Raw genomic sequence first — 27,124 nt, 5'->3', positions numbered from 1 at the left:
AGAGCCATTAAATTAACCATTGTGCCTTCTCCCTTTCTTATTAGAGGTATTTAGTTGACTGGGGATGATTTGCTGTATTTTTAAATCTCTAGTTCTTTCCGCAGGGTGGGAGGGAGGGCAGGGTGGGTGATGGGTATTGAGGAGGGCACCTTTTGGGATGAGCACTGGGTGTTGTATGGAAACCAATTTGACAGTAAATTTCATATATTAAAAAATAAAATAAAAAAAAATAAAATAAATCTCTAGTTCTTTCCATGTGTAGCACATGAGACAATACATTCATATTGTGTTTGGGTCGGGATTTAAGAAATTACGTGAGTATACAGAATATAACGAACCCTTTAGGGTAGGGTGAAGGATTAGAATTTTGCCTTAATAGAGTACTTCTCTAGTGTTGTGGATTAGACTGCAATTTAAACATTTTATTTTTCTGAGCAATAATATTCTTGGTGAGCTTAAAAAATTGCTCACACATTTGGATCTTATAGCACTAAATATGCAAACACAAATGTTAAACACGCTTATTTGGCAAAAAATATTGCTTAAAAGTTAGGGCTGACAAAATAAACATGTATTTCTGAGGGCTCTTGGGGATTCCCCCGTCTTTCAGTTAAGGTGCTCCTTTGAAGCACCTTACAGTGTTCTGTGTAAGTAGACTTTCCTTATTGAATTGAAATTTAGAAACTAAAATGACATTTATTTAGCAGTTCTTATGCACACCCAAGTTTGACAGTCACTTTACTTTAGTGACTTTAAAGTGTTACTTTAAAGTTACTGCAAAGTGGGGGCGCCTGGGTGGCTTGGTCGGTTAAGCATCCGACTTCGGCTCAGGTCATGATCTCACGGTCCGTGGGTTCGAGCCCCGCGTCGGGCTCTGTGCTAACAGCCTGGAGCCTGTTTCAGATTCTGTGTCTCCATCTCTCTCTGCTCCTCCCCTGTTCATGCTCTGTCTCTCTGTCTCAAAAATAAATAAACGTTAAAAAAAAAAAAAAAAAAAAAAAAAAAGTTACTGCAAAGTGTAAGTCTGAGCTTATTTTAAAATAAAAAAGGAATAAAATATTGAAGAAAGGGCAAGTAAGGTAAGGACTCAAAATTGATGGTCCTTTGCTTTGGTATCTAAAGAACCAGTGGTCATCCTCGAATAGCTTCTGTTGTTTTCATAACATCCTCATCTTTCTTGTTATCCTCCCTGTTCACTGGTGTGAGTTCTCAACCCGTGTTGCTGACTCCCTGTGTTGTTCCTCTGAATGTTTGCATTCTGTAGTCTTTCTGCTCATTCTCTAAGATATCCCTAGGGGATCTTACCTAGGCCCCTGGTGTGACATAAGCCAGTGGCTCCTTGGTTAATACCTCTAGCCCCTCCTGAGCTTCAGCCTCATGAATCCAACTGCTTACTGATGCTGTGCTGCAGAGGGTCTCAAGTGTTAATGCACCTCACGGTTTGTTATACTGTGATTGCTGCTGCCAGCCTGGGGTTTCTGGTTGTAGGTGTGGGGCAGGATGAGTTAGTATTTCTAGCATGCTTTCTGGCAGTGCTGATCTGGGGACCCCACACTGAGAATTTCTGCTGTATGTGGATGTTATACCAACATTTCAAAAGAAGGAAATCCACATCTATGATAGTGAAAGGGAAAATGGCGAGGTTGTAGTTCATTGTGAAAAAATTCGGGTAGAGGTGGGCAAGATGGGGACTTTGTACCTGGTGGCTTCCCCATGTTGTTGTTGGTGTTTTGTTTTGTTTTTAATATGAAATTCATTGTCAGATTGGTTTCCATACAACACCTAGTGCTCATCCCAACAGGTGCCCTCCTCAATGCCCATCACCCACTTTCCTCTCCACCCTACCCCCCCATCAACCCTCACTTTATTCTCAGTATTTAAGAGTCTCTTATGGTTTGCCTCCTTCCCTCTCTGTAACTTTTTTTTTCCCCCCTTCTCCTCCCTGCTGGTCTTCTGTTGAGTTTCTCAGGATCCACATATGAGTGAAAACATATGGTATCTGTCTTTCTCTGTATGACTTATTTCACTTAGCATCATACTCTCCAGTTCCATCCACGTTGCTACAAAAGGCCAGATTTCATTCTTTCTCATTGCCACGTAGTATTCCATTGTGTATATAAACCACAATTTCTTTATCCATTCATCAGTTGATGGACATTTAGGCTCTTTCCATAATTTGGCTATTGTTGAAAGTGCTGCTGTAAACATTGGGGTACAAGTGCCCTGATGCATCAGCACTCCTGTATCCCTTGGGTAAATTCCTAGCAGTGCTATTGCTGGGTCATAGGGTAGATCTATTTTTAATTTTTTGAGGAACCTCCACACTGTTTTCCAGAGCAGCTGCACCAGTTTGCATTCCCACCAACAGTGCCAGAGGGTTCCTGTTTCTCCACATCCTCATCAGCATCTATAGTCTCCTGATTTGTTCATTTCAGCCACTCTGACCGGTGTGAGGTAGTATCTCAGTGTGGTTTTGATTTGTATTTCCCTGATGAGTGACGTTGAGCATCTTTTCATGTGCCTGTTGGCCATCTGGATGTCTTCTTTAGAGAAGTGTCTATTCGTGTCTTCTGCCCATTTCTTCACTGGATTATGTTTTTTGGGTGTGGAGTTTGGTGAGCTCTTTATAGATTTTGGATACTAGCCCTTTATCTGATATGTCATTTGCAAATATCTTTTCCCATTCCGTCGGTTGCCTTTTAGTTTTGTTGATTGTTTCCTTTGCACTGCAGAAGCTTTTTATCTTGATGAGGTCCCAATAGTTCATTTTTGCTTTTAATTCCCTTGCGTTTGGAGATATGTCAAGAAATTGTTGCGGCTGAGGTCAGAGAGGTTTTTTCCTGCTTTCTCCTCTGGCGTTCTGATGGTTTTCCCTGTCTCACATTCAGGTCCTTCATCCATTTTGAGTTTATTTTTGTGAATGGTGTAAGCAAGTGGTCTAGTTTCATTCTTCTGCATGTTGCTGTCCAGATCTCCCAGCACCATTTGTTAGAGACTGCCTTTTTTCCATTGGATATTCTTTCCTGCTTTGTCAAAGGTTAGTTGGCCATACTTTTGTGGGTCCAATTCTGGAGTCTGTATTCTATTCCATTGGTCTATGTGTCTTTTTGTGCCAATACCATGCTGTCTTGATGATTACAGCTTTGTAGTAGAGGCTAAAGTCTGGGATTGTGATGCCTCCTGCTTTGGTCTTCTTTAATATCACTTTGGCTATTCAGTGTCTTTTGTGGTTCCATACAGACTTTAAGATTGCTTGTTCTAGCTTCAAGAATGCTGGTGCAATTTTGATTGGGATTGCATTGAATGTGTAGATTGCTTTGGGTAGTGTTGACATTTTAACAATATTTATTCTTCCAATCCATGAGCATGGAATGTTTTTCCATTTCTTTGTGTCTTCTTCAGTTTCCTTCATAAGCTTTCTATAGTTTTCAGCATACAGATCTTTTACATCTTTGGTTAGGTTTATTCCTAGGTATTTTATGCTTCTTGGTGCAATTGTGAATGGGATCAGTTCCTTTATTTGTCTTTCTGTTGCTTCATTATTAGTGTATGAGAATGCAACTGATTTCTGTACGTTAATTTTGTATCCTGCGACTGCTGAATTCATGTGTCAGTTCTAGGAGACTTTTGGTGGAGTCTCTCGGGTTTTCCATTTATAATATCATGTCATCTGCAAAAAGTGAAAGCTTGACTTCATCTTTGCCAATTTTGATGCCTTTGATTTCCTTTTGTTATCTGATTGCTGATGCCAGAACTTCCAACACTATGTTAAACAACAGCGGTGAGAGTGGACATCCCTGTCGTGTTCCTGATCTCAGGGGGAAAGCTCTCAGTTTTTCCCCATTGAGGACGATAATAGCTTTTCATAAATGACTTTTATGATGTTTAAGTATGTTCCTTCTATCCCGACTTTCTGGAGGGTTTTTATTAAGAAAGGATGCTGAATTTTGTCAAATGCTTTTTCTGCATCGATTGACAGGATCATATAGTTCTTATCTTTTCTTTTATTAATGTGATGTATCAACATTGATTGATTTGCGAATGTTGAACCAGCCCTGCAGCCCAGGAGTGAATCCCACTTGATCATGGTGAATAATTCTTTTTATATGCTGTTGAATTCGATTTGCTAGTATCTTGTTGAGAATTTTTGCATCCATATTCATCAGGGATATTGGCCTGTGGTTCTCTTTTTTTGCTGGGTCTCTGGTTTGGGAATCAAAGTAATGCTGGCTTCATAGAATGAGTCTGAAAGTTTTCCTTCCCTTTCTATTTTTTGGAACAGCTTGAGAAGGATAGGTATTTACCTCTGCTTTAAATGTCTGGTAGAATTCCCCAGGGAAGCCATCTGGTCCTGGATTCTTATTTGTTGGGAGATTTTTTTTTCTTTTAATGTTTATTTATTTTTGACAGAGAGAGAGAGAGAGAGAGAGAGAGAGAGAGAGAGACAGAGCATGAGTGGGGGAGGGGCAGAGAGAGAGAGGGAGACACAGAATTCGAAGCAGGCTCCAAGCTGTCAGCACAGAGCCTGACGCAGGGCTCTAACTCATGGACCACAAGTGAGATCATGACCTGAGCCAAAGTCAGACACTCAACTGACTGAGCCACCCAGGTGCCCCAAGGGAGATTTTTGATAACTGATTCAATTTCTTCACTGGTTCTGGGTCTGTTCAAATTTTCTATTTCTTCCTGTTTGAGTTTTGGAAGTGTGTGGGTGTTTAGGAATTTGTCCATTTCTTCCAGGTTGCCCAGTTTGTTGGCATATAGTTTTTCATAGTATTCCCTGATAATTGCTTGTATTTCTGAGGGATTGGTTGTAATAACTCCATTTTCATTCGTGACTTTATGTATTTGTATTCTCTCTCTTTTCTTTTCAAGAAGCCTGGCTAGAGGTTTATCAATTTTGTTTATTTTTCAAAAAAACCAACTCTTGGTTTCATTGATCTGCTCTACTGTTTTTTTAGATTCTATATTGTTTATTTCTGCTCTGATCTTTATTCTCTTCTTCTGCTGGGTTTAGGCTGTCTTTGCTGTTCTGCTTCTATTTCCTTTAGGTGTGCTGTTAGATTCTGTATTTGGGATTTTTCTAGTTTCTTGAGATAGGCCTGGATTGCAATGTATTTTCCTCTCAGGACTGCCTTCGCTGCATCCCAAAGCGTTTGGATTGTTGTATTTTCATTTTCATTTGTTTCCATATATTTTTTAATTTCTTCTCTAATTGCCTGGTTGACCCATTCATTCTTTAGTAGGATGTTCTTTAACCTCCATGCTTTTGGAGGTTTTCCAGACTTTTTCTTGTGGTGGATTTCAAGTTTCATAGCATTGTGGTCTGAAAGTGTGCATGGTATGATCTCAATTCTTTTATACTTATGAAGGGCTGTTTTATGACCCAGTATGTGATCTGTCTTGGAGAATGTTCCATGTGCACTCGAGAAGAAAGTATATTCTGTTGCTTTGGGATGCAGACTTCTAAATATATCTGTCAAGTCCATCTGATCCAATATATCATTCAGGGCCCTTGTTTCTTTATTTATTCTCTGTCTAGATGTTCTATCCATTGTTGTAAGTGGAGTATTAAAGTCTCTTGCAATTAACCACATTCTTATCAATAAGGTTGCTTATGTTTGTGATTAATTGTTTTATATATTTGGGGGCTTCTGAATTCGGTGCATAGACATTTATAATTGTTAGCTCTTCCTGATGGATAGACCCTGTAATTATTATATAATGCCCTTCTTCATCTCTTGTTACAGCCTTTCATTTAAAGTCTAGTTTGTCTGATAGAAGTATGACTATTCCAGCTTTCTTTTGACTTCCAGTAGCATGATAGATAGTTCTCCATCCCCCCACTTTCAATCTGAAGGTGTCCTCAGGTCTAAAATGAGTCTCTTGTAAACAGCAAATAGATGGGTCTTGTTTTTTTACCCATTCTGATACCCTATGTCTTTTGGTTGGAGCATTTGGTCCATTACATTCAATATTATTATTGAAAGATACGGGTTTAGAGTCATTGTGATATCTGTAGGTTTCATGCTTGTACTGGTGTCTCTGGTACTTTGTGGTCCTTGCAACCTTTTACTCACAGAGTCCCCTTTAGGATCTTTTGTAGGGCTGGTTTAGTGGTGATGAATTCCTTCAGTTATTGTATGTTTGGGAAAACCTTTATCTCTCCTTCTATTCTGAATGACAGACTTGCTGGGTAAAGGATTCTTGGCTGCATGTTTTTTCTGTTCATCACATTGAAAATTTCCTGCCATTCCTTTCTGGCCTGCCAGCTTTCAGTAGATAGGTCTGTTACTACTCTTATGTGTCTATCTTTGTATGTTAAGGCCCATTTATCCCTAGCTGCTTTCAGAATTCTCTCTTTATCCTTGTATTTTGCCAGTTTCACTATGATATGTCCTGCAGAAGATCGATTCAGGTTATGTCTGAAGGGAGTTCTCTGTGCCTCTTGGGTTTCAGTGCCTGTTTCCTTCCCCAGATCAGGGCAGTTCTCAGCTATGATTTGTTCTAGTACACCTTCAGCCCCTTTCTCTCTCTCTTCTGGAATTCCTGTGATATGGATATTGTTCCGTTTGATTGCATCACTTAGTTCTCTAATTCTCCCCCTCGTACTCCTGGATTTTTTTATATTTCTCCTTTTCTAAGCTTCCTCTTTTTCCATAATTTTATCTTCTAATTCACCTATTCTCTCCTCTGCCTCTTTAGTGTGCACTGTGGCCGCCTCCATTTTATTTTGCACCTCATTTATTGCATTTTTTAATTCATCATGATTAGTTTTTAGTCCCTTGATCTCTGTAGCAATAGATTCTCTGCTGTCCTCTATGCTTTTTTCAAGCCCAGGGATTAATTTTATGACTATTACTCTAAATTCTTGTTCTGTTATATTGCTCAAATCAGTTTTGATCAATTCGTTAGCTGTCGCTATTTCCTGGAATTTCTTTTGAGGAGAATTCTTCTGTTTGGCCATTTTGGCTAGTTTTCTGTCCCTTATGCGTTTTAAAAGCTTGTTGTGTGCTCTACACCTGTGAGCACTGCTATATTAAAGGAGGGTCGTACACTGTCCAGGGCCTGGCCCTTCAGGAGGTGTTTTTCTGTTACTTGATCTCTATTTTCGTGTCCTTGGTTATTTTATTACCCTACTGGTAGTAATAATTTGGACCCTCCACCAGGTGTGCTTGGATTTGTTCCTTGGAGCAGCCCAAGAAGGCAGCTGGGTAAGAAGATAAATGCCGGTTTGTTTGTTTTTTTTTAATGTTTGTTTATTTTTGAGAGAGGGAGAGAGCATGAGCAGAGGAGGGCCAGAGAGAGAGGGAGACAGAATCCAAAGCATGCTCCAGGCTCTGAGCTGTCAGCACAGGCCTGACATGGGGCTCGAACCCACGAACTGTGAGATCATGACCTGATCAAGTTGGACACTTAACCGATTGAGCCACCCAGGCACCCTGTTGTTGGTTTTTTAAAATCACCTATAAAGTTATTAAAGCAGGGTTCTGACTTACACATGTAGTTGGTAACTTGTGTCTTCATTTCATTTTAGCCTGAAAACTGGTTTTTTAAAATGGAAGCCAGATTATGACAGTGCCGCTTCTGAATATGGAAAAGCAGGTATGTGTGACCGTAGCCTTGTAACTCCAACATGTAATCTTAACATAGGCTGGTAACTTCTCGGCAAAGTACTTAACACTCGATGCTCTCTGTAAGATTTTAATAGTTAAAAAAACCAAAAAACAAAAAAAATAAACCTGCCCAAACCGTTGCTTTGTTCTCACTTGTTATTTTCAGATGTGTTGAGGACTGAGTGAGAGGTCCAGTTCCCTGCAGCTGTCTGTCCTGACGGCAGAGATGGGTAGGGTTGGTGGCACATAGCTGCAGGGTTTTTGCATTGTTCTTACATGCTTGAATTTCAGTCAGTTGTTTGCTACTTCCAGGAGTTTTTCTGTATCTCTCTCTTGTGCTTCCTATAATTGAATAAAAATTTTTCTTAACTTTTTAAAATTTAGCCTTAATCTGAATAGATCTGCCAATCTTGTGTTTGTTTGGCACATGTTTTTTTAAGAGCCGCACTTTTGAGATATACTGATAAGTGTTCATGAAGTATTAAGCTGTATAAATCTTTGAATAAATTTATCTGTACATTAGATAAAAATGATCTGCAATATGCAACAAAGAGGGACTTTATCAAAAATTTAGCATTCAATTATGCAATGATAGCTTTCGGCATATCCACAATTATTTTGGATCTAAAGCCTAATGCAGTTTTTGAAGTGCTCTGAATACATTTGCAGTTGTGTTTCAGCCACAGCTTGGATCACGTTTGTTAGCCGAATGTAGAGACCACCTGTGTAATGTGCTTTTGATAGACTAGTTTTAGTATATCACCAAAGAATGCAGAAATCCGGTAAGTAGGAACTAATGAGTCTTTAACACTTTCATTTAAATCCTGAGTAAATTCTCTCTGTTGACTTACGCCGGTTATTTATGTTATACTTAAAAGGAAAATTATTAAAATCAAACCTCGTGTGGATTCTGTGGATACCTTGTACAAGAATGCTTTTGTAAGTGGAGGGCACAACGTTTTGCAAATCTCCTGAGGGAAATTTAACACAGATTTGTTTTATATGCATCCGAGACCATGAGTTGCTTTCACAGATAACGTATTTCAGGTCCTGTCTTGCCATTCAATCATCCTTTCTTTTCTTTAAGGGGTTATGCAAAATACACTTAATCATTAGAATAACTTTTTTAAAAAGCAAAATGTGGAAGTCCAGGGATGAAAATAGTTTGGTAGTTTATTTTCAACATTTTACCGACGAGAATTTTAAGAGTTTGATTTTAACAAGTACTTTTTTTTTTAAGCAGTATCCTTTTTTACTTATTTGTAAGCAACCCTTGGCAAGTTTTCCAAAATCTGTAAGATCCTATTTTAGGACCATTCCTAATTGTTTTACTCTGATGACACTTTATAACAGTGAGCAATATATTTTAGCTCTTTGGACAATAGAAATGTCATTTTCACAGAAACCTACTGAACAGTGTAAAAGCTTTAAAAGACATGCATCGTTAATGTTTTGGGCATTTATTTAAAGATTGTGACAAAAGGAGGGTTTATTACACAAATATTGAATGTGTTTATTGGTCTTCAGTTTCTAAATAACTTGAAAGATGGATTTAGCTATAACTACAGCACTGTTTTTATTATTAACTGTAAAACTGGTGAAGTAAGGTACTGTCTTTTATGACAGTACCCGCTACTTGGGGAGTCTTGATTTGACTGATGCGGTTGTAGTTTCTCAAAGCGTAGGTGTTAAAAAGACTTGGCTTTGAGTGAAAGTAGCACTGACTTATCGCCAGTAGTCTACAATTAAAAAAAAAGCAAAAACAAAAACAAACTTTTGAAAGTACTTCTAAGTTACTGGTAATCAAAAAAGTTACAAGAAAATTCCTTTTTAAAAAGTGCTGTTTTATAAAACTTCTTAGGTGTTTGATTAAAATAAGTATATTTTCTAATACTTCCCACGTGATACAGATTTTAGTAATGATTCGTTTGAAGTTTTGTCATGATGGATTAGAACGTCTGCCTTTGTCGTTGTTCCATTTCAGCTGTTGCTTTTAAAAACGCCAAACAGTTCGAGCAAGCAAAAGATGCCTGCCTGAGAGAAGCTGTTGCTCATGAGAATAACAGGGCGTATCTTTTTCAACCTTTACAAAGGAGTTGGGGAATTAGAATGATACAGACTGAAACTCGTTTTGTTATAAGTTGGCTACGTTTGGAGAGAACAATGCTATTAAGTTAGAAAATGATTAGAAAAGTTCTGCATTTTTAACTGAGGGAGCATTTACAGAGACTTCTCATAATGTTTGCACTGTTTTGCAGAACTGTAGTTGAGAGTTTATTTCTGTTGTTTCTGGATTTGCTCCATGGTGGTTTTACTTGGGCTGAAGTGAGGGAAATACACAGGTGCTGAAGAGTGAGGCAGGTAGTGGAAATTTTTAAAATACAGTCTTTCTTAGGTGTTTGAAAAAAGATGAGTAGTTTAAGTAAATTTTTCTGAGGTATTTGAAAATTTACTCTGTAAAAAGTGTCTTTTATCTACTTTGAAATTGCGGTTGTAATAACCTTGCATTTTAGTGAAACTTTACAGATAAATGGGCAGTGGAAAGAACTTAAAAATCTATGTGGTATTTTTTATTTTTTCAGTGTTTTTGTGCATTATGTAGTTTTAAGCGGCATCAACAGGCATAAAATTACTGCTTCATCTGTTTGTAGGATTTGTCTTTTGGAACCAACTGGGGCAGTTGACGTTGTTTTTTAAGTGGTAGATCTGTAGAAACTGTTGATTTGGTTTTTTTCCTTAATTTTAACTTTGTTACATCCATTCAGTCTTTTTCATGCTGCCAAGTAAGTAAATATTTTCCATGTTTTCATGTATTTGCAGTTTATGTTTTAAATGTTGCTGTTTTTCCATAGGTCGGTAAATTTTTCCTACGTTATAAATCCATAAATAGTGAATTATTTTGTATTGATTTAGATAAAATCATCATTTCCATTTGTTTCAGTCTTTACCTGACCCTTAGAAACTAAGTCACTCCTAAGATATACAGCGGTTAAGTTCAATTCACCAAATATTTTTAGGGCCATTTTCTTCAATGACCTATGAAAAAACAAGTATGTTTCCCCCCCTCTTCCTTGGTAGTTAATAGTACTTGTGGATAGAAGCAGGCTTTCTCCTGCTTTCGTGGAGAGTACATGTTGCAAAACTTGGATTTAGTTTTGTCACATAGAAAGTCCTTTGAACCTGTCTGAGTTTTACTTAATTTTGCATCTGCAAAGTAAAATCCCTTTAACTCAGATGTCAGTTGTTTCCAAGGCATTATTGCCCTCAAAAATAAAAAGAAGAAAAAACTGTTACTCAAGGCCTAAAGCAACATATAGTGCCTGAGCCAGTTTTAATTGATCTAACTTCTCCTATCTGTGGTAGAAAGTTTCTCCTCCTTATTTCATTAAGATCTCATCTGAGAACTTGTATTCTCTTTGCAGAGCTTATGAGCAAGCTGGCATGATGTTGAAGGTCAGTAATGTGTCACAACTGTTCTGTAGGTAAAATGAATTAACTAAAAGGTGTTAAAGTAAATTTGTGTTGAGATTGAAAAGTCTCCTTCCTTGCTGTAAGGTGAGAGGTGCTAAGATTTCATTTCCAAAGTATATTCTGTGTGTCTTAAGATAGGGAGTTTTAAAGGTGAAATTTAAGAGAAAACTTAATGGAGGAAACCAGGAACACATTTCTATGCTTTGTAACCAGGAGCTTGTTGATAAACAGAGAGCTCTTTGGGAGATTTCCCTACTGCTGAGAGCTTCAGGACATTTTAATGCAGTAAAAATTTACAAATACATGTTTTTTGTTACTCTTGGGTTTTATTTTTTTTATTTTTATTTTTTAATTTTTTTTTTAAATATTTATTTTTGAGAGAGACAGAGACAGAGCACAAGTGGGGGAGGAGCAGAGAGAGAGAGAGGGAGATACAGAATCGGAAGCAGGCTCTGCTCTGTCAGCACAGAGTCCGACATGGGACTTGAACTCATGAACAGCGAAAGTCAGACACTTAACGGACTGAGACATCCAGGCACCCCTCTCTTGGGTTTTAGAAAGAAGAGTTTTGCTTGTTTTGTAAAAGCTGGCATTGAAAAGAACCTTAGACTTAAGCAATTGATGTTTAATTCTGATTCTTGTTGAATGGAATAGTTGGCTAATGTGCTTGTGCCGCTTTTCATATTTCTGCCTCATTAAAGCAGGTTGGGAAGTAATACACTGTTGTGGTGAGAAAAAACATGTTACTTTATGACACTTACAAAGCATGCCAAGTAGCAGTTGACATAGAACATTTCCTTTCCATTTTTATGTTTCCTAATACGGTGAAAGCTGTTTGAATTATTATGAAGCTTTAAGAACTCATGCTTTAGTAAAACTATTTTTTTTAATTTTAATGACTTTTATAATCTTACTGATTTTTTAAAGAATACATGCTCATTGTAGAACATTTAGAAACTGGAAGGACCAAAAAATGTTAGTAATGAGTTTTTTTCTTTTAGTCATTTTTCTATGTACATACATATCTTACTATTTACATTTAACTTTTTCATGCAGATTTTCTTTTTCATGCCATTTAAAAAATTACTTTCAAAATATATATCACGGGCTTTAAGAATTTCCGTATCCTTTGACCTAGGAATTCCAATTCTGTGACTCTGTTGTAAAGAGACAGATAGCAAAGATTTATGTGTAAAAATGTTTATTATATATTACTTAAGAAAAATGGCAGTTATCTAAATTTTTAATAATAAGGAGATATTTAAATAAATTATGGTGCTTCCTTGTGATAAACTGTTACGTTGCCATTGTAGTAAAGCTTTTCTGGATAAAACCTGCAACCAGATTTGGTGATGCAGGTCAGGTTATCAGCAGTTTCTTAGCAACTAAAATATCTCTTGTAGCCGAAGGAGCTGGGTGTCTGCCCTGACCTTCTGCTGTCCCAGGTCCCCCTGAGAAATAGGAAGCTCCCAGGTGGCTCGTGTCATCTCATTTGTGGCTATTATTAGGATCCACTCTCTTAATACAGAAATGCTAGACCACTATAATTTATAATCCTCACAGCTTCAGTTTATATTCTAACAGCTGGGCTAAGACTTGAGTCTTCATAAAAAGATACTATTTTGACATCATTTCCGCTGTGATAGTATTGGTTTAATTTGAGGATTTGAAGGCACTGCTTTGAATGAAGGAAAAATAAACCTAGTAGGTAGGGGAAGAGACAAGAAAAAACGCTTTCTGCCATGCTCTTGTATTTAAATTAAATGCCTTTGGACAGTCCTTAGCAGCATTAGGGGTCCTGAGCTACTTGGCTCAGTGTTAATTCCGTGGGTTAAAATTTCCATCAGTTTGTCATACAGACCTTCGTAATCATCTGCCAGCAAGGCTTAGGAAGTGACAATATGTGGAAGGAGGCCGAGTGGAAGACACCACTTACTGGAGCCGCCCCTGGTTCTGTCATTGTACGACTGTTAGATTTCATATCCTGGTGGCTCCACAGAAGCAGTAGGGTGACTCAGGCACAAAACCACTGAAAATAAGCATGTTTTTATTTTCCTCTTGATTTTGCCATGCTACAAGAACATGGGGAAGAGTATAAAATAGTGTAACTTTTCAGATGGCAGCCTATCCTTGCTTATTCCTTAGCTAAAGAATGAAAAAGTTATATTTGGACATCAGTAAGAATGAGACCAACAGGTTTTGTATCCTAAAGAATTTGCCAACTAAATGAGTGACTGAACAGGCAGATTTGAAAACAACCCATGAAACGTCTGCATGGAGCCTACTTGAAGATCTAAGGATGTCAACCCTAAGTAGGACAATGCCACGTAAACCTTATATCTGGCTTGTAAATGATTATTGTTCTGTTTCTAAAAGAGTTTAGATTTGGAGATAATAGATGTAAGGACCACAGGATGCTGAGACCTATGATCTCCTAGTGAGGCATGGAGTTAACGTGCTGGTGGCACTCATTGTGGAAAAGGGCTGCAGACTCTGATGAGCCCAGGGCAGTGGGGACTGAGGCAGGCCTGGGCGTATAGGACAGCAGGGAGTGTGGAGGGGAGTGCGGAGAGAGGAGGCCACTGCAGGAGACGCCACGCCTCCCGGGACATCCGCTCAGCCTCAACCCACTCCTGCCATGTGGGAATGAAAACCTGCTGACGCCAGAGCTTGTGAGCCTTTTTTAAAATAGGAAGCTGTAAGACAGAACTTTTGTGAAAGTTTCTGATTTAGAACTACTGAATGGTTCAAGCAAGATGCACTTGGAAATGAGGTACAGCCCTTGAGCTGCTGGTTTGCAGCCTTTGGCATAGGCTTCGCACCTGGTAGGGACTCAGTAAGTGTTCAGAGAATTATAAATCCTACAAAACAGTCAAGAGCAAGGGTTTTGGTTTCTACCGTTGGTAGAGCTTTTCTGAACCTCTAAAGTGGTGATGAACTCTGCAGAACTCGACTGATAACGTTTTTAGTTTGGCAAAATGAACTTGATGGGGGAGAGTAACCACGTGAAGGCATTTCATCTTAAATCTATCTGTTGTATAACGTATTCAAACGTTAAAATTAATAAATTCTACTTTCATGAATAAGGAATAAAATGAATTTCTGATTGTTAATTCTGTGCTTAAGCTGATGCATTTATCCTTCGCCTAAAGGAGATGCAGAAACTACCAGAGGCCGTTCAGCTGATTGAGAAAGCCAGCATGATGTATCTGGAAAACGGCACCCCTGACACGGCAGCCATGGCCTTGGAACGCGCTGGCAAGTGAGTGTGTGGAACACAAGTCTGCATAGGAGCCACTGGCTTTTTGTCTCAATAAAGTCCTTGGAAAAACAAGTTTTCTATCTCTCATAAGAGTCCAATTTTCTTGTCTCATAGGCTTATAGAAAATGTGGATCCAGAAAAGGCTGTACAGTTGTATCAACAGACAGCAAATGTGTTCGAAGTAAGTCTGAATTTTACTTTTTTCCTTTAAGTATACTTAGAATGTTTAGGCTCATTTTCTGTAGGAAAACAGAGAAATGCAGTGACTGCTTTTAAAGTTTTCTGTGCTCACAGTTGAACTGTAGTTTTTTATTAGACAGTTAATAAAATGGATTAACAGCTTTGGCATTTTCCCCCTGCCCACTTTGATTGAGTGCTGTTACTTTTTTATCAAATAATTATTGGGAGGAAAAGAAGATTCCTAGATTAAAGCAGCCAACTGTCTCTTCTCTCTGATTCCTTCAGAATGAGGAACGCTTACGACAGGCAGTTGAATTACTAGGAAAAGCCTCCAGACTGCTGGTCCGAGGACGCAGGTAAGATTTCCAAAACTGTGTTGCTGTGTGTCCATGTAAACCTTCAGTCCACATTTGGAACCGTTAAGTAGTGTGGGGAATGGCTTGTTAATCTATTTGGTGTGAGCCACAGGCACACCAGGCCACCGAGTAGAAAGAGTAATGTCTACAAGATGGAACATGGAATTAAATATGAAAAGATCTGTTTTTGTAAATCTGACGCCAAAATGTATCATGCATTGTGGTTTTATTGGTTAAAACCTGGCTCAGCAGTGTGGGAGAGCAGTTGTCTTGATACGTTATTTGGTTGGGTTATAACATGTTTCTCTTGAGGAGAAATTGCTGTACAGGCATAAATAACAAGATCCCCCAGTGTTCACCCAGGGAAATTGCCCGGTTCTGGACAGTCAAATATTGTCATTAAATAGGGTATTTGCTTTTTTATCCTTTAAACATATGACTTAATGCATAAATAGCTGGACCCCAGAAACCTAGAATGCTACTGGATTTTCCTTTATTTTTATTCATTTACCTTAATTTAAGCTTAGTAGGCACTCTCTGTCATTAATAAAATTGTTTGCCAAGACACTGTTTAGTACTATTTAAGATGAACACACTTAGAAAACTGTAAATCTGAAGGTACATAACCTCATTAAAATTTGCCCCTACTTCCCTCATGACAGAAAACACCCAAGATCTGTTTTGTGAAGGAATCAAAAAACAAATGACTAAAGAATCAGTTCTTTTTCTGAGACTGAATTAAATGTTTTCTTCATGAAGGCAATAGATTGTAAGATATAATCCAAACAGGTTTAAAGTAGCATCGGAATAAATTAATATAGAATTAATAACTTTGGTGTGTTTTCATTTAGATATACTACTTTATAGGACCTTCTTTCATTGATGTAGGATTTTTTTGTTGGGCTAAACGGCGTAGTATTTTTGTTGTGTTTTTAAATTAAGAGTTTTGTATTAAACCATGAGGCAAAACTTAACATATACATAAGCCTCGGGTCATTACGTTTATTCATTTTACTTATCTAAGCTTCCTAGAAATCCAAACAACTGGAATGCTAACTCCAACGATTCCCAACTTATAAACGGTGATATAGTAAGTTCAGGTCAGTGCCTGAAAGGGTTTCTTATAGAAACAGAGCTGCCTGTGGTGATGGTCCCAGGTGGTGCAGCATAGCTGAAGCGTACCAGGATTCTGATTCTCTGAGCAGAGCCACGCACTTGTCGCAACGGTGCCCTGGACTCTTCTCATCCCAGGGCAGACAGGCATGCCCTGGCATACTTTGTCCTCTTCTCATCCACTCCCTGACGGTCCTCCCCGCAGACCTCCAGAGCCTTCTTAAGGCCCGACCGAGGTCCCTTAACCACTGAAGGCATCCGAAGCGAAGTTGGGGCTAGGGACAGAAAGTCAGGCCTGCTCTGGGCACGAGCGCGCGCTGCTTCAGTCTCCCCAGGGTATTTCTGCTTTCACATCTGCTCACCTGTTGTCCAGACTGAGATTATCTAAAGCTGGTTTCTAGGGGGTGGAGCAAAGGGAAGGAGGGGGCCAGGAGGAGCTCCCCAGGAGGGCAGCTGAGCAGCCTTTTCTAGCTACATGTACATGGTCCCCTGCCGAGCAGTAGCCACCACCATTCCCAGAAGTTACTAGTCAGCTGTAGCGTGTGTGATGAGAACCATTATTCTAGAACAAATACGGAGTTTTCTTCACAGTCCAATAAAGTGGTATGGAGATGCTGGAAGGGGGACATTTATATGTCTAGGGCAGCCAGTATGTCTTTTATTTACTTCATGAATGCTTTATTGCTTTTTTTCTTCCTTTTTAGTAAAAGTGCATTGAAAAATAGTATTTTATGTAGTATCTTGAACAAAAATTTTATGGAAATACTTTCTTTAAGTTTTATAAGAACATAAAGATTGATTTGAATTTATTCAGGAGTGGTAAGGAATTTGATGTTTTGAAAACTATCCCTGGGTATGGATAGTATGAAAGAGTTACAAGTCAGCTGTCACAGTACTGCCGTCAGGAATTTCACTAGTACGGGATGAGAAAAACCTGGAGAGTATATGTTAAAAAAAGATAGCTGTGAGAATTTATATGATATTTGAGTATTTTGAATATATACTTTGATTCTAATCTCAATTGGGGCTGTCAGTTGTCCAAAAGAACTAAAATAGTAATTTTATATAATTATAGAAAGAGCATCTAATAGAATGTAGCTTGCAATTTTAAATTTTATGTTTGTTACATTTAGAATAATATATTTTTACATTAATGTGATTCTGTAATATTTAGTCATAACTTAACAGTAGCTTCTAAGTATAGTGACATTAAATATCCTGTTTAATATATTGGTATTAGTCTCGTGCTCTTCCCACATTTCTGGAGAGCCATAATTCAGAAGTGAGTCAGAGTTCATTTAGGTTCCATCTGTGAGGCCTTAAATCAGTCCACACCAGTGCCCGTGTCCCCTCCCTGAACAGGCCCTTCCAGTTGGTTTGACTTAACAGACCATTCCTGTGCCTTCCAGAGAAGTTCTGAGGCAGCTGAGCTGGTTGGTAACACTGAGTGGTTGGTGCGCAGTGAACCAAGTCAGAGTGCTTTCCAGAGCTTTGTCATAATTCTCAGTGAGGAGGAGAATCCGACTTCTGTATCAATTAACCACCCCCACCACTACCTGACTCCCCACTTCTAAGGCTCTCTCTCAGACTCTCCCCTGGTGGCTGAGACAGTCACTAGATTGTAAACACAGGGAGAACTGGGTGTGCGTGTGTGGGGTAGGTACTAGTTGAACATAACTAGTTTCCTGTCCTTGTCCTGTCCTGTCCGTTGTGATGCCAAGGTTTATTAGGGTGATATTAAGCTTAGTTGGCAATGTGATGAATTGGCTGAAAGTTTTGTAGGTAGTTAAAAATACGTTCTGGATTTCAGGAGGCCGTGGAGGAGTTTTGAGTTATTGTGAGGGAGATGTCCATTGAAAACTGGGTTGAGTGAAGTCCTGTGACAATTTCCTGTTGTATGCACATAATTTTTGTGGGGCTTACATTTTATTTTATTTTTGAATTGTAGGAAGATCAAAAACAGTTTATTCTCTTTTCAGCAAAACCAGACGCATTTTATTTTGTTAGGAGTATTAAGAATTATCTCCATGTTCCATTATAATTTATGAATAATTTCCTGGATACATTTGAAAACAGTTGGCTTTATATGTCAGTTTCATGGACTTTTAGCCAAGTTGATCATTTTTTTAAATCACACATAAACAAACAGTATTTCTCTTAGATGGCTGTTTTGCTAACTAGCTGTTAGCACATGGAAATGCTGTTTTTATGCCAAGGAGATAAGTGAGTCACGTGTGAAGAATACAGCCTTTATCGTTAAATATATGAAAAACTTAAAATGTTAAGATTCCTACTAGAGTGGTATAATCTGGATGTTCACCGAATGTCCTGATGTAATACGTTTTATAAAACAGGATCTGGGATAAGCTCATGTCATAATTACAAATGATACAAATGTATGTTAACCCAGCGTATTAATTTCCTTTTCTGTATGACAAGTAACCACAAACCTAGCAGCTTAAAACAACAGTCACTCATTCATTGTCTCACAGTTCTGCAGGTTAGAAGCCCAGCTCCGGTATAGCTGGGTCCTGTGCTCAGAGTCTCATTAGGCTGGAATGAGGTGTCCAGTATGGCTGTGAAGTCATTCTGGGCTCCTTGGCTGTCGGCAGGATTCCTTTCCTTGTGGCTGTAGGACGCACACCCATATTTTCTTATTAGTCGTTGGCCTGGGGGCAGTCCTCAGCTCTAGAGGTACCCATAGTTCCTTGGCATGTGCCCTCTGGACGGTTTACAAGATAGTAGTTCTGTGGCTTCTTCAAGGTTGGTGAGAGCATGTCTCTTGACTTCAATCTCTGACCTTTTAAGAGCTCTTCTGATTAGGTCAGGCCCATCCAGACAATCTCTCTGCTTCACTCAAAGTCAGTTGATTAGTCACTGAGTCACTCCTCATAGGAGTGAGTTCTATCATATTCAGAGGTCATGCCCACATTCAAGGGAAGACTATATAAGGATATATATAAGGAGCAAGAATCTTGGGGAACAGTCTTAGAATTCTGCTACCATGTGCAATTTATAAACTGGCTTTGTTCCCCAGATTTATCAAATTGGGCTTAAGAAATTCAGAATGTATTTCTCCAGTGAGCCTTATTTTTTTTTTTAATATAATGTATTGTCAGATTGGCTAACATACAATGTGTAAAGTGTGCTCTTGGTTTTTGGGGGTAGATTCCCGAGGTTCATCGCTTACATACAACACCCACTGCTCATCCCAACAAGTGCTCGTATTATATGAAGTATTAAGTTGCCAGGGTAAGTAAGGCCCACAGAAATTCAATTTAATTCATAAGAATTAAACCAAGCCAATACTGTGTGTGTGGTGTGTGCACGCATATGCGACTCAACTATTCAGGCATAATTTTAAAATTATCTTTTTTAAAAGATAATTGTTAACATTTTTATATGTTAATTTGGGTTACGAAACAGCTCTTTGCCTCTGCATCTGAGCAGTGCAGACTGCTTGCCCTTTTGGCTTTTGGGGTGAGGCCTGCACACTTTCTTGAGGCACGGGTTAGGTGCCAAGAAAGGAGTCCCAGGACGGGGCCATGGTACGCCTGTAGAAAGAGATGAGGAGCTGTGTAAGGTGTGCTGGGGTTGAGGCTGCGGAATGGGAAGGGTGAGGGCCTTGGAGGATTTGGGGGAACAGTGGTAGCAGTGCCTTTCCTCTTCATCCTGCCGTCTGAGTGGGATGGAAGAAAAGGAAAGTGGGTGAGAGTTCATTGAAACCGGCGAATGGTGAGGACGAAAGGGACATTTTTTCTGGCTCACTGAGCAGCAGTGGAGCGTGTGGTGGTGAGGACAGAGTTGGGGAAAGAACTCTCCAGCTGTGAGGCACTGCCCTTGGGGTGTCTGAATGGCCTTAGTGGAAGGGAAGAACTCTGGGGTGATTAAATCAGGGCTTGTCTAATGCTTTTCACGGAAATTCACAGAGCAGTTTGTTGAATTGGATAGATGGCTCATTAATGGGTGATCTTTACCAGACTTAAACTTCTCTGTTTGAAGTAACTTATCCTTACGTGCTGCTTTTTGTCTGTCTGCTTGATGCCTGAACGGGTGAGTGGAGTGTTTCAAAGATAAGCCATGGGGTGCCTGGGTGGCTCAGTTGGTTAAGCATCCGACTTCGGCTCAGGTCATGATCTCGCGGTTCATGAGTTCGAGCCCCGCATCGGGCTCTATGCTGACAGCTCAGAGCTTGGAGCCTGCTTGTGCTCTGTCTCTGTCTCTCAAAAATAAATAAACATTCAAAAACAAACAAAATCATAAGCCAGATGTACAGAGCTCATGGAAACTGGGTTACTGAGCTCACAGTGCTTTATGTGTTATTTTCGCTAAAGTCTGTGCTATCAAATACAAAGGCGATCTTCCCTTTAGGTCATTTAGTGCTGCCTTGTTTGACATTTCTTTGTTTTGTCTTTAGGTTTGATGAGGCAGCACTTTCTATTCAGAAAGAAAAAAATATTTATAAGGAGATTGAGAATTATCCAACTTGTTATAAGGTATGCTTTGAAAGTGCTTATTTTGGCTTTATATTTGTTAATTTTTCATATTGGTGTAACTGGGTACCTAGGACTGGATTCCATGGATATTTTTAAAAATAATTTTGGGCAAGATGGAGTAAGCCCCCTATAGTCTGTCTCTCCTGCTGATTACAGCTAAAACTTCTGGACAAAATATAAAAATTCCTGGACTCTGAAAAATAAAAGCAGAGGGTGAGTAAGCACTCGGACAGGCAGCCAGTACAGGAGATGGTTTCCAGAGTTTTCCCTATTTTTCTTGTGGCATTGCTTGAGAGAGGCCCTCAGTCCTGGAGCTCGGCAGCAGAGGCTCCAGCAGCTAAAACCCATCTACCCCATGTTTCTAACTGGAGGGACTCATCTATCCCGTGTTTCTCCCATGGCTTTGTTCTGAGGGTGAGTCCTAGTCATGGCAACGGCTGTGACGATGGTGCAGGCAGATGAAACACCGCAAGAGGCTTATCAGTCTCTTTGGCCAGAGGAGCTGGGACGATGAGCTAAGAGCAAGGTAGAACGCCCGGGAAGGAGGAGAAGGGAATCCCGAGTGTGGGTGTGAGCAGGCGCCCACACAGGTGCTGGGTTTACTCTCCAGCTCCGCGTGTGCCGGACAGACCCAGAGCAGCAGGGCATAGGCTTTGGGAGCTGAAGTAAGATTTGACCACTGTCCAGGGCCCACAGCACCCTGGCAGGACTCTTGCTTGGGGCCGAGCCGCAGCGGCAGGGCAGAGGCGCTGAAGACCAGAGCCGCTGCCCGCCAGCTGCAGACGGAACCTGCAGTCTGAGCCTGCCTGCGGTATTGCCTGCTGAAAGCATCCATGCTCTCCTGAGAATTCTAGGAGAGTCTATGCAGCATAACATCCACAGTGTCCAGGATACGGCCCCAAAGCGCTCCACACAGAAGGAGCCAGGAAGTCGGCCAGTTTTCAAAAGAAGAGAGTGGACGCCCACCCAGAGGTGCCCCAGATGTTGGAATTACCAGGTCACAACTTCCCAGCCTTTTTTTTTTTTTTAATGTTTTATTTATTTTTGAGAGAGAGAGAGACAGTGCAAGCAGGGGAGGGACAGAGAGAGAGAGAGAGGGAGGGAGACACAGAATCTGAGGACAGGCTCCAGCCTCTGAGCTGTCAGCACAGAGCCCAATGCAGGGCTCGAACTCACAAACCATGAGGCCATGACCTGCGCCGAAGTCAGACGCCCAACCGACTGAGCCACCCAGGCGCCCCACAACTTCACAACTTTGAAGCAGCTGTTGCAACTGGCCCATGAGGTGGAAAGGCAAACAGATGAATAGACAAAAGGACTGTTGTTTCCTCTTCTCTTTTCTTTCTTTCTTTCTTTCTTTCTTTCAATAAAAACTAAAGATGAGCTAAATGAGAATTTTGGAACTGAAAAGGCAATGTCTGCAGTAAATATTGGATGAACTTAATCTGATAATGGAGATGATAAAAGATACAGTGAACTTAAAGATGGATCAGTAAAAGTTGTCTGAAGAACGGAAAAAGATTGAAAAACCCATTTTGAAGAGCTGTTCTGCCAATAAGATCTTATCAGTCATATCTTTGGTCTTAATGATGCTTTTGTGGGCTTATAGATAGTATTGTTCCTATTAGCTAAAGTTTTTATTCATTCATTTGTCTTTTTCCTACTGTCTAAGAATTCCAGAGTATTATTGTGGCGTCACAGGTCTCCCCTCTTTTTCATTCCTTTTTCAAGATTGAGCCTATGTAGATACTTAAGAGACATTTTCTTACAGCGTGCGGTAGTTGTGTTCTAAGTTGTGTTATTCATTGTGGTCCTCAGACTGGCAGTGTTGGGACACCTGGGAGCAAGCGGGATTGCAGGCTTGCCTCGGACCCCCTAGATCAGCCTTCATTTAGCAAGACCCTGCGTGGCTCATGGGCACGGTACAGTTTGACCTGTGCCGTTGTGTGTTTTCTTTCATGCGTCCTGTGGAAGCTACTAAGAATTTATAAGTCTCCATATGACTGCAGATGTCAGGGGATTGACTTTGCTAAACAGATGTAAATTTGGGCCGTCATCACCTGTTCTGTTTTAGAAGACAATCGCTCAAGTCTTAGTTCACCTGCACAGGAGTGACTACGTGGCCGCGGAGAGGTGCGTCAGAGAGAGCTACAGGTAAGACGGAGGCAGCACTGCCCGGATGTGCGGTGTTAACGTCTGTAGTTCTCAGTGGCAGACCACTGCTTAGACAGCTGCTATTGGTCCTGAAGCCATTTTTGGTTTTTAATACATTTCATAGTGGTGGGGGGACTTCCCTAACCACTTCAGCAGGATTTTGACAAGTTCGGATCTTCCCTGTGTTTTTGTCCTGGGGATTTCGTGGGAGTGAATGACTTCAATGATTTTGTTCTGTTTGCCTTCTAAGAAAAAAAGAACAACAAAAAAAGGAGTAAAGAAATGTTCTCAGATTATATGTTACAGGAGGATCATGTCTTACTGAAGGTAGTTCAAATGAGTGGTCTCAGCCTGGGCACTGCTGACATTTTGGGCGCATACATAATTCCTTGCTGTCTGGCCTGTCCTGTGCCTTGTGGGGCATCTGGGGCATCCCAGGCCGCTACCCACTTGTTAACAAAAATGTCTCCAGATATTGCCAAACGTTTGCTGGGGGGGGCAGGATGGCCGGGGGGCAGGTGGAGACGTGTGACTCGTGCTTGCCGCAGCATTCCAGGGTTCAGCGGGAGCGAGGACTGCGCCGCCCTGGAGCAGCTCCTTGAAGGCTATGACCAGCAAGACCAAGACCAAGTGTCGGAGGTCTGCAACTCACCCCTTTTCAAGTACATGGACAATGATGTAAGTGGCCTCTTTTCTTTCCCCTTCAAAGGTGGAGGCTTCTAGTGACGACATTTTTCTCCTGTGGGCGTGTGAGATGTTCCCCCTCTATTTTTCACCTCTGGCTACTGCCCGACAAGGAATGCGGCACTTGCCCTGAATTTCACCATAGTCTTAGACTGTTGAGATGTCAGCCATGTGGGTTCACAGCCATTTATCGAGCCTTCTAACTGTTGACCATATCTGTAGTTTTTAATTCGGTTCCAGTTCTCAGCTTTGCCTTCCTCCCGTAGACCTCTGTAGGTCGCTTAGTTTGAGTTTTCTTTTAGGCTTCACCGAAAGAGGCTCCTCAGGTAGTGGCCTTTGTAATTCAGGGACCTTGTCGGAGGCCCACTTCCATGACAGATGGTTGTGTCACACCGGGTATTACTGAACTCCTGAACTCTGGAAGCCTCACTTAACTCATCTGTAAGAATGGAGCAGCAGGTCCCTGTCTTGCCCACCTGTCTCGAAGAATAGATTTGCATGTGGGAAACAGCCTCGCACAGTGCCGTATACAGAGTGCGAGCCGTGTCTGTTCAGTAGATTGATGAGCCCCTGTTCATTTGATTTGATATTAGAGCAGCTTAAGACCTTCGGTTTTTTGTAATGATGTATATAGGTTTTTTTCTTGATAAATTCTTCTGTAGGTTTTTGTAAGTTTGATGATTTTTTAAGAATTTGTCTCTAGCTTAACTTCTCATTTACTGCACAGATCTTTATTTTGTAGGTACCTGCCAGTATTACTTAGCGGGTCCCAATGATCTCAGATTCCTAGGTGTGGCAGAGAACTGATGTTTTTACTGGTTGCGTACCTGTCACGTCACGGTCATGAGCCATCTGTTGGCAGAGCAGTGTGGGTTGTGCTGTGGGTGTTCTTCCATCTAAATGGTAGTATTGGTAGAGAACTAAGATCTGTCTCGTATAGATAACTACTGTTGACACGTGGCACACTGAGATTCTGGTCATCCAGCTCCTGAGAACATGTTTTGTCGTTGACAGTATGCTAAGCTGGGCCTGAGTTTGGTGGTTCCAGGAGGGGGAATCAAGAAGAAATCTGCCGCACCGCAGGCTAAGTCTGAAGGCGCCACTGCCCCTGCCACCGAGGAAGACGAGGACGAGTACGCCGGAGGCCTGTGCTAGGGTCTTGGCTCTGCGGAAAGGAAGAGAAAATTTCTGACGTGCCGTTCATGGACTTGGACCTTGTCTAAGGGGATCCAGACTTCACTGCAGTCATGGTTTTGAAAATGCTAATAAAGACTCATCTTTAGTCATCATTTCGCGAAGTCACCCATTGTACCCACTACCTGAGAACTTTTTTTTTCTTTCCATAAGAGCCTTTCTAAGACACCCAGCAAGAATGAACAGGCAAATGTATTGTCACATTTTAATACAGTTGATTTTGAAATTTGCAAGCCACAAATGATATTCTAAACAAAAGGGACAGTAGACATAGAGATTCTTTTCTCTTGGGTTTTTTTAATTTATTGTTAGAGAATTTTCTTTGCATTTTATTTAATCATTGCTGCTAAAAGTAAAGTTTACTGGTTAAACAAAGTAGTATTTTAAACTTTTGTTTTGAAAAGGAGATTTATCCCTAGTGATATCAGATACATTTAAATTATTAAATCTAAGTCTTTTCAGAGGCAAGACTGGGACAGGATGCTATTTTGAGCTTTACAATATTGTTTAGCCCAATGAAAGGTACATTTAAAGTCTTACACGTAAATTGAATCCTTTGAAGGCATATTTAGCTCCTCTTTGAAATACATTTTTTCCACCTAAAAAAACACAGCGGCTCTCCCCAAATCCACTTGGTTTTGACTAAATGGGAATTAATGAGGACTGTTTTTATGCATTCTAATTCCCAGCAGTCTAGAACATTTCTTCCCTCCAAAATAATTTTTGATTCATTTAGAGCTGTAACCGGACAGTAACTAGACGTGGGAATGCCGTATACCATAGACATTTAGCTTAGAGGGAAGAATGGTTTCTGAAGCACTTCTGTTTAAAGGACTGACTGCCAGCATTTTAGTCCTGGTGGGTATTCCTAAGAGATTATTTTTGAAGCATTCCTTTTTCACCTCTGTCTCCCAGTCTGCTAAGCGGAAAGAGGCACCGGTCAGCAGCAGGGTGCCTTCTGCGGGCAGGGTGGTTTTCTGTCCGCGTGTCCTGTCTTCACAGAGCCCGGCCTTATGCGAGTGCAGCGTGTGTCTGTTCGCTGCTCTCTGAAGACCCCAGGGCCGATCCGTCACAATGTGTGGTGTTTAGCCATGGTTTTAGCCAAGGGAGAGGAGGGCTTAGCCAGGACGTTATCTTCATGTGGCAGGCGCTCTTGGGTGGGGGTGGGTGGGAGGGTAGACAGATTTATTGAAGACCCTATTTAAAATACTAACAAATACAATGTTTGGATTCCCCAAGTTGCACTCCTAGTTCTGGTAGCAGCCCATTTTCACTGACTCTATGGAGATTAACTTTGAACAATCTCAGTAAAGCTGCACTTAGACATTTGTACTGAAGGATATACTAGAATGCTGCCAAGATCCCGCCATTGCTGCTGTGCCCTTTAGATCTAGTCGGAAACTTCAGGAGCCTCATATTAACGCTCCTGTGAGCTAAGCCACCATCTGTCTAAACAGATTTGGCAGCACTTAAAAGATACTTTAGACCGTTTGTTTAAAGACCATATTACCCATTGCAGCCTTGGAAAAATCGGTAACTTTTACATTCTAAAAACGAGGAGTGATTCAGTGCATTCTGCGTCCACAGGGCAGCTGACCCTTAGCAACGTAAAAGGCTCTGTTTCTTCCAAGTGCAGCCTCCTTCCCCCTCCCTGCCCGTGCTCAGGGACTGACGTGCAGGACGCACGCTGTGGTGTCCAGGAAAGAGCCCTCGTTTCATCCTCATGCAGTTTTGTGTTCTACGCACGGAAGTCTATCCTGAGTGTGGTCCGAAGTGGGAAACGTGTTTACAACAACAGGAAAACCTTTTGCAGAGCTCACACCATCACTTTTACCAAAGTGGAAGTCTGCATGAGTATGCTCAGAATTGAATACTCAGTGTTCTATTATATTGTAAGTGAAGTCGATCTACAAATATATTTAATATATTGAATTTCTTTGTACATAGAGTATGTATGGTATTTGTGTATGGAATCTGTGCTTCCTTACTATTTTTTCCAGTTCTTTGATGAGAAAATATTACATGTGTTGTCACGGAAATGTAGGTTATTGCTTCAGTGGGAAGATATTATGAAAATAAAATCTGTAACTATGATATATATATGATATGAAAGTATGATTATTATTGTTACTCATTTCGCTTTACTTATTTCCTTTCTTCCAAGAACATAGTCTCATTTATGTGATTTCCAGCCATACATATACAAGAACAGTATTTTGTTAGGTCCTGTATTCTGCTCTTTGGGAGTCAGTTAAGTACCTTTAGGAGTTAAACTATTTGAGTTTTTAAGATACTGATCCTCTAGTTAGTATAATACTGTACTATCTGCTGCTTGTTGAGGTGGAAGACTTTAATACCTCTTCCAAGAGAGTAATTCTTTCACGAAGGGAGGCGGTGGAAGTCAAGTGCATCATTTCCAGGCCAGACCACTTACGGCTGGAGGGACACTCACGAGTTCCCTTTCCCCTGCCACTCAGATCCGGAATGCTCCCGTGTCCCGCCCTGAGAGCGGAAGCCGTAAGCAGAGCCCTCAGCTGACCTGTGATGCACACAAAGCAAGAATGAACTTGGTTTCCAGTGCGTCTTAGTACGTAAAGA

The 27,124-nt window shown here is 40.5% G+C and overlaps 1 protein-coding gene across 2 annotated transcripts in view; it reads left to right on the top strand.

Moving 5' to 3' along the window:
• Positions 1 to 26,626, top strand: part of NAPG (NSF attachment protein gamma) — a 33,590-nt gene extending 6,964 nt beyond the window's left edge. For both annotated transcript variants that reach the window (XM_078435424.2, XM_060613239.3), the window contains exons 2-12: positions 7,538 to 7,605; positions 9,601 to 9,685; positions 10,382 to 10,399; positions 11,039 to 11,069; positions 14,240 to 14,349; positions 14,464 to 14,530; positions 14,815 to 14,885; positions 20,416 to 20,494; positions 22,569 to 22,648; positions 23,197 to 23,326; positions 24,347 to 26,626. In XM_078435424.2, the coding sequence (XP_078291550.2) occupies positions 7,538 to 7,605; positions 9,601 to 9,685; positions 10,382 to 10,399; positions 11,039 to 11,069; positions 14,240 to 14,349; positions 14,464 to 14,530; positions 14,815 to 14,885; positions 20,416 to 20,494; positions 22,569 to 22,648; positions 23,197 to 23,326; positions 24,347 to 24,487 (880 nt within the window). In that variant the 3' untranslated portion in view covers positions 24,488 to 26,626. The remainder of the gene's footprint in view (positions 1 to 7,537; positions 7,606 to 9,600; positions 9,686 to 10,381; positions 10,400 to 11,038; positions 11,070 to 14,239; positions 14,350 to 14,463; positions 14,531 to 14,814; positions 14,886 to 20,415; positions 20,495 to 22,568; positions 22,649 to 23,196; positions 23,327 to 24,346) is intronic.
• Positions 26,627 to 27,124: the final 498 nt, after the last annotated feature.

The sequence above is a fragment of the Panthera onca genome, chromosome D3 (genome assembly GCF_046562875.1).
Source record: "Panthera onca isolate mPanOnc1 chromosome D3, mPanOnc1 haplotype 2, whole genome shotgun sequence".
Classification (NCBI taxonomy): domain Eukaryota; kingdom Metazoa; phylum Chordata; class Mammalia; order Carnivora; family Felidae; genus Panthera; species Panthera onca.
This window is presented reverse-complemented; position numbering and strand designations above follow the sequence as displayed.